Genomic DNA, 6818 nt, shown 5'->3' with positions numbered 1-6818 from the left:
ACTGCAACACAAGAATAAAACTGAGTAAATTATATTCACAATACGTACAGGAAACAGACTTTCAAAATAAAAGCGTTTCATCATACTCTTTTTCAATGTTTCAGTTTTTATATGCTAAAATTAGTTTGTGGTCAAGTCTACATACATTGGAAACTCACACATACAGCAACACACTTTCAAATTAAAAGCCTTTTTCATCCTTTTTTTTCACTTATAATTATTAACTTTACACTTTTTTGTCAACTTTTTACTCAGCTTCTTCATTTCTTTTAAGTTTGATTTAACTTCTTAATATATTTCTTTCTACCTTTTTTAACTTTTGTTAATTCACCTTTTCCTGGACTTTTGTTTTCTTTCTCTTCTTTTGTCATCTTGTTTCTTTATTTTTCATTTATCTCTTCGTCTTCTGCATCTTTTCAAAGTTTTCACGTTTGCCTCCACGTTTGCAGCTTTGAATGTGCAAACTTGTCGACTCTCTGCAGCCTCTAAACGGTCGGCATCTTCCCGGCAGCTTGACAGCTCTCCCACGTAATTTTCTCCTGAAATTGCATTTTCTATTTCTATTTTAGATCTTGTCTCTAGATTTCAACTGAAATTAATTGAAACTTATAGTTACATTAATTCACTATGTTGTATTAGTCCAGGTTTTGACTCATTTCAACTCTGTGTGTTCTTTCAGTAGCTCACTGCACATGTTAACCAGACCCATATGAAACTTCAGCCGTGGTGTTGTGTTAGAACTGCTGTGTATCTTTTAAAGATACCTGTTGTGTAAGAGGCAGAATTCTGGTCTTACCTTGTACCTTTATGCAGACCACCAGTCCCAGTATCTTAATGAAAGACATCATACAGAGTCTCTGGCTTCACTGATTCCAAATTACAGTGGAAAGTTTTATGTTATACTCTGACAACATCGTCACAGCTTGGTCATGTGATCTTCTTGGTATAACCACACCAACTTTTAGAATGATGAGGGACAAAGTGAAGACATGAACTTCTCTGTTCACAGTTCCTCTTTCCACTCAGTTTTAGTGCTTGTTTTTCAGGCTCTGTTAACATTTATGAATAAATTTGTAAAAATCCATTAAATATGATGAACAAGACTTCTGTAATCTGTTTCAGAGAAGGTCAATACATAAAAACACTGAACTAGGTTTGTTTGTTGCAGCTTGATTAGGTCAAGTTTCATTTTTTACTTGCCCAGTTTTTGGTTCATGTTACTACATGTAGCTCTCTGTACTTCCCAAACTTCTTCTATCATCACAGGGTTTTATTCAATATATCATGATCTGCCTGCAGTTCACATGAGAACAAAGACATTTTTTTATCTCCTGTTTTTATTTTGCCTTTTTCCAAAATCAGTAATAGCCACTTCTTCAGAAATGTTAGAAAACATGACATTTTTCAAAAATATTGAAACATATTGTCCATGGTACAGTTGCAAAGACCTGATTATAAGCGAGTATAGAAATTTGAGACCATTACAAGAAATGAGTTCAGTCTATTAAACAAAATATGAGATTTCGTTTCCTCTTAAACGTCAACAAACCTGCTCAAATATTAGGGATTTTGTGTGTTTAGTAACGAATATGAAATCTGCAAAACAGACTGTACTAATCACTTAATGTCACTTAGAATCACTTTATATACAGTATATACTATATATACTGGTAGCTATGCTGCACATGTTAAAATGTAAAGAAATTAAGAAAGTACCACCCTATACACTCATACACTGACCCTGTGGTCCGTGGACGACTGCCTTACCACCTGAGCTACAGCCGCCACCTTACCACCCTATACACTGGTTTTTGTTTTACCTGTTTCAGCATAAATGATCTGACGTGTGATATCATTGTCGATCCTTAAGTTAGAGTAGCTACACTACCTACAAGTAGTAAAACATATATTCTCTGTTTTTAAATTATTCTTTATTGTATTTGGATTTGTTCATGTGTTGTTTCTTCATTCGTTCTTCTTTTGTTCTTCTTGAATGTCTCCATGAGATGGACACTGATGACAGCAGACACCATCACAGTCAGACCGATGGAGAACACGACTGTCTTCACCAGGCAGAAAAAGAGACCAGCAGCATTGTCTGATAATATAATGATAATAAAAATCACACAACAGTTTCAGACAGTGACATTAGAGCAAAACAGACTCTACTCTGTCAGCACATTCAATCTACATTTATTTTATAAAATGCAGAAAATCTTGCAGGGAATAAAACAGTGTAATGTTAAGAACTCTGATTTCTACATTTCCAAAAACATGTTTGTGTTATGAACTCCCCAAAAAGATCTCACAGCACAATCCCACCTGTATTTATGTCTGTATAAAGCTAAACTGTATTTTGTTTCTAAATAGATTTTACAGTACATGTCTGAAAATGAAATGCTAAAGTTTGAGAAACTTTAGTTTTAGTAAGTTTTAGTAATGTAGTAACTGCTTTTCAAAGCAGAAAAACATTCATTTGTTGTCTAAACAGATGGAAAATGTTAATATAAGGACTCCCTCAGTATTTGGTGACTTATTGATGAGTATTAACATCTGACAATGAGCATTAGTTTATGAACCTTCTCAGACAACAACCTTGTTTCTTGGCAGAGGGAGAGACTGAGAGGCTGAATGAAAACCTCTACATTCATGAGCAGACAGTGGATATTTTTCTCTGTAAAAAGCTGAAAACTACATCAAACAATAATATTAAATTCAAGTTTCTATTTATAGTGGGAAAAATATGAACCACCACATTATAATTCAACCACTACCAAGGTCTTTAACACAAACTGAGAGAATAAGTGACATGTGACATTTTAGATCAATAGAAGCAAATTAACGTTTGAATGTTTTACAAGTTATATTTGTTTTTATTTGGTTCTGCTCATTGTGGCTTGAACAAATCTGCCTCCAGAGACTGATATGAACTTTTTAAACATTAATGACTAACTAATCCTTTAGTCACTTCAGATGCAGAAACATGTCATTTATCTCACCTGACTTGGAACCACAGTAAGTTTTAATGTCCATCGTGTCATTTTTCCAGCTCACGTGGTTGCTATGGTTACAGATGATGAATCCTTCCTGCACTGTCACATTAATAGAGTCATAATTGGCTGTGGCCTCCTCTCCTCCCTGATAAGAGCAGGTTTGTTTGTCACATCTATAGGTCTTGGTGATGAGAGAGTCCACTGTACTGCAGGTCACAGTGATGTTACAGGGGTCTGAGCTGCTGGAAATCACTGTCAATTTAACTGGAGACACTGGCTCTGGAGGAAGAACAAGTAAGACCAGGTGTGAAAAGTTTTAAAACAGCATGATTCTAATATTCATTAAGGATAATGAAAAAATTACTAGACCTACCTTCAACTGTGACCTTGTGTTCAGTTATAGTTGTTTCTGTTCCTTCACTCAGTACTGCAGCATAATCTCCACTGTCACTCTGTTGTAGATTTTTTAATAGCAAAGAGTAATTTTCTTTAAAAAGCTCTGCCCTTCCCTTATATGGATCAAATATTGTATCTTTTTTCTCATTAGTTAATTTTGCAATCCTGATTTTTGTATTAAATTTCCATTGAAATTCTGTTTCTTCGTTCAGTTCAAATGTTTGATTGACATTTAGAAGTAGGTCGTTTCCCTTCAGCACAAACACATGAGACACAGCATCCGACACAGACTCTAAGAAAAAAGATATAAAAACACGTCACAAAAATGCGTATATTTGTCTAAAATGTTTTTTTATAATCATCACAAATTTATTGATAATTTAAGATTTTGTTTAGTAGCCATACAATGTCATGTTTTTGTATGTATATTTTTAGAGTCAGGAATTAAAAATGCCTGTGACATTTAAGATTTAATTGTATATGATATATTTATAGCAGAACACCATTTGAATTTACACTCACATGCTGTATATTACTATTGTAAACTGTAGGTGTCTATTTGAAATAGTGTGTTGTGATGGCTGTATACACAATTATACACTATTATTCAGTAAGGCATGTGAATTTGATTAATTATGTAATTTCAATGTCAAAAACTCTTATTTAAGTTGTATAGTTTCTCTTTGTCTTGAATTACTGCTCTACCTATCCAGGGATGTTGGTCATACAAGTAAAACATAGGACTCGATTCGGTACATTTAGGAACTATTCTGTTCTTGTTAATTGCTCTTGGGTTGGAAGGAAGTATCTACATCCTGCCTGAGAGCTGTTCTTTGTACATGGTGCCCAATATTCATTGCTCGTACTATATCCAATCCATTTCATTTATATGTTGCTGTCTCTAAACACTTGATTCAGATAGCCCCTCCCTACCTTTTATTAAACCTACCTTCAAACTGTGACCTTGTGGTCAGTTATAGTTGTGTCTATTCCTCCACTCAGTACTGCAACATAATCTCCACTGTCACTGTGTTGTAGATTATTTAATAGCAAAGACTAATTCAGACAGCAGATATTTGATTCAGGTAGCCCCCTCCCTCCCTGCTCAGCGAGCAAGAGCAGCAGTGGTCAAGTGAGTGACGCACAGAGGGGCATTGCCCTGAAAAATCAGTAAATCAGACGAATAAAAAATTATTTTCTGATTGTTTCACAGCTGGTCTAAAACTTAGATTTGAACATAGACATTTTTAATAAGTTGGGTCTTGGAAAGCAATAGACCCATGAGTCAGTTCCCCTTAAAAAGCCATATGTCCCATCTCTAGGTTGGACTGAGGCCCAAAGCAGGCCTAAATAACTTATACTGTACGAGGCTCAGACTGTACCAAGAGGGAAGGAGAAGTACTTAGATTATGTTATTCTACTTACAACTTTATTTACTAGGATGATTTTGTTTCTTATCTATATAGGAAATGTTAGATTGAAATAGCCAAATGTCATCTAGTGTTTATTTGTAGTTTTTTGGTGAAGGGATTTTCAGATTGAAAATGTCTTGCTTTTCTCCTGGATTACATGTTATTGTATCTATTTTTAAAGGCAAACAGTCTAAACTAAGGTTAGTCATTTAGCTTTTTTTTTTTTTTTGTCTTTTCGGCTTGTCCTGTGAGTTCAGTGTCGCCACAGTGGATCATTGTCCGCCCGTTGATTTGGCACAGTTTTTACGCCGGACGCCCTTCCTGACACAACCCTCCCCAATTTCTACCGGGTTTGGACCGGCACTGCACAGCTGGGGAGGGGAATGGGCTGTTAGGGGTTCAGTGTTTTGCCCAGAGACACTTCGACATGTAGCCGGGGCGGGGGATCAACCACTGACCCTATGGTTACCCGTATGTTCTTTACTCATCTAAAGGAGATCAGCACAGTTACATGTCTGCTTTTTCTGTCAGATCACCCAAACATTTAGAGAAGTACCACAGATGTAACATCAGCATATTAACTCCTTTGTTCAAATTCCTTTTTAGGATCAGTTTAGTTCTGCTTGAGATCTTGTGTCTGAATTTAAACTGTAATTAATTCAAACATTTGTGAGAAAGCAGTTTGGAGTAAAAAACAACACTGGTTCACTAGCTAAGAACTAGTTTTCTGTGTTGCACCTGTTAGATGAAAATGTCCATTTAAAATTTCAGCCCATTGGACAATATTGATTTATAGGTAGAAAACAGACAAACAAAATGAATCAATATATTACTAAAAGTTAAAAATATACTGAAGTTATAACTCAATACACACTATATTGTATTAGTCCAGGTTTTTACTCATTTAAATTCTGTGTGTTCTTTCAGTAGCTCACTGTACATGTTAACCAGACCCAAATGAAACTTCAGTCGTGGTGTTGTGTTAGAACTGCTGTGTATCTTTTAAAGTTACAGTGTGTGTAAGAGGCAGAGTTCTGGTCTTACCTTGTACCTGTATGCAGACCAGAAGTCCGAGTACCAGAATGAAAGACATTATACAGAGTCTGTGGCTTCACTAATTACAAATTGCAGTGCAAAGTTTCATGTTATACTCTGACAACATCCTCACAGCTTGGTCATGTGATCTTCTTGGTATAACCACACCAACTTTTAGAGAGATGGGGGACAAAGTGAAGACTTAAACTTCTCTGTCCACAGTTCCTCTTTCCACTCAGTTTTAATGCTTGTTTTTCAGGCTCTGTTGATAAAGATTTGTGAACACATTTGTAAAAATCCATTAAATATGATGAACAAGAGTTCTGTAATCTGTTTCAGAGAAGGTGAATACATAATAACACTTCATTAATAATTTGTGTGTTTACTTCTGGTTAACTAGGTTTGTTTGTTGCGGCTTTATTTGGTCAAGTTACATTTTTTTCTTGTTCCGTTTTAGGTTCATTATACCACTAGGTGGCTCTCTGTGCTTAGCCAACCTCTTCTGCCCTCACACTTTATTCAGTACATCTTGTTATTGCTGAATATTCTGTATCAAGATAAAAACATAAAGGGAAACCAAAGTGAAAGAAAGTTCATAGACCTACAGTATTGTTCATTATGCTGGTTGTGTATTTGATCCAAAAGTACAGCACGTAACAAAAAGATGTATCTGCCTGCAGTTCACATGAAAATAAAGATTCTTTCCAAAGACTATGGTCCTAAAGTTCACAACATCTCATGTGATCTCATGTAGGCTTCATTTGTGAAGAAAAAAATGTATCTCCTCTGTCTCTGACTCTTCAATCTCATTTTGTCTTTTTGCAAAAGACAAAATGGCCACTTTGTCACATATTAAAAAAAAGATTAAATTCTTCTATTGAATTTAACAACATATATTGAACAAGTAAAAACATAATTAACCAGTTCTGAAATGTTACTGACATGTTCTGTATATGTCTCACTGCTACATTTTTTCATCCAT

At 35.2% G+C, this 6818-nt stretch overlaps 2 protein-coding genes across 2 annotated transcripts in view; one reads left to right on the top strand and one right to left on the bottom strand.

The window, feature by feature from the left end:
* The window catches only part of LOC137140653 (SLAM family member 9-like), a 60379-nt gene that overhangs the window by 12767 nt on the left and 40794 nt on the right, over positions 1-6818 (top strand). The window lies entirely within an intron of this gene.
* On the bottom strand, positions 1331-5909 carry LOC137140661 (SLAM family member 5-like). The gene is made up of 4 exons (XM_067529130.1): positions 5846-5909; positions 3367-3681; positions 3000-3272; positions 1331-2098 (listed from the first exon to the last, which is right to left on the bottom strand). Exons 1-4 carry the CDS (start codon positions 5892-5894, stop codon positions 1932-1934), a joined length of 804 nt encoding a protein of 267 aa, XP_067385231.1. The 5' UTR covers positions 5895-5909; the 3' UTR covers positions 1331-1931.

This window comes from Channa argus, chromosome 14 (genome assembly GCF_033026475.1).
Source record: "Channa argus isolate prfri chromosome 14, Channa argus male v1.0, whole genome shotgun sequence".
In the NCBI taxonomy this organism is placed as follows: domain Eukaryota; kingdom Metazoa; phylum Chordata; class Actinopteri; order Anabantiformes; family Channidae; genus Channa; species Channa argus.
Note: the sequence above shows the minus strand (reverse complement) of the source record. Positions and strands in the feature narration are given on the sequence as shown.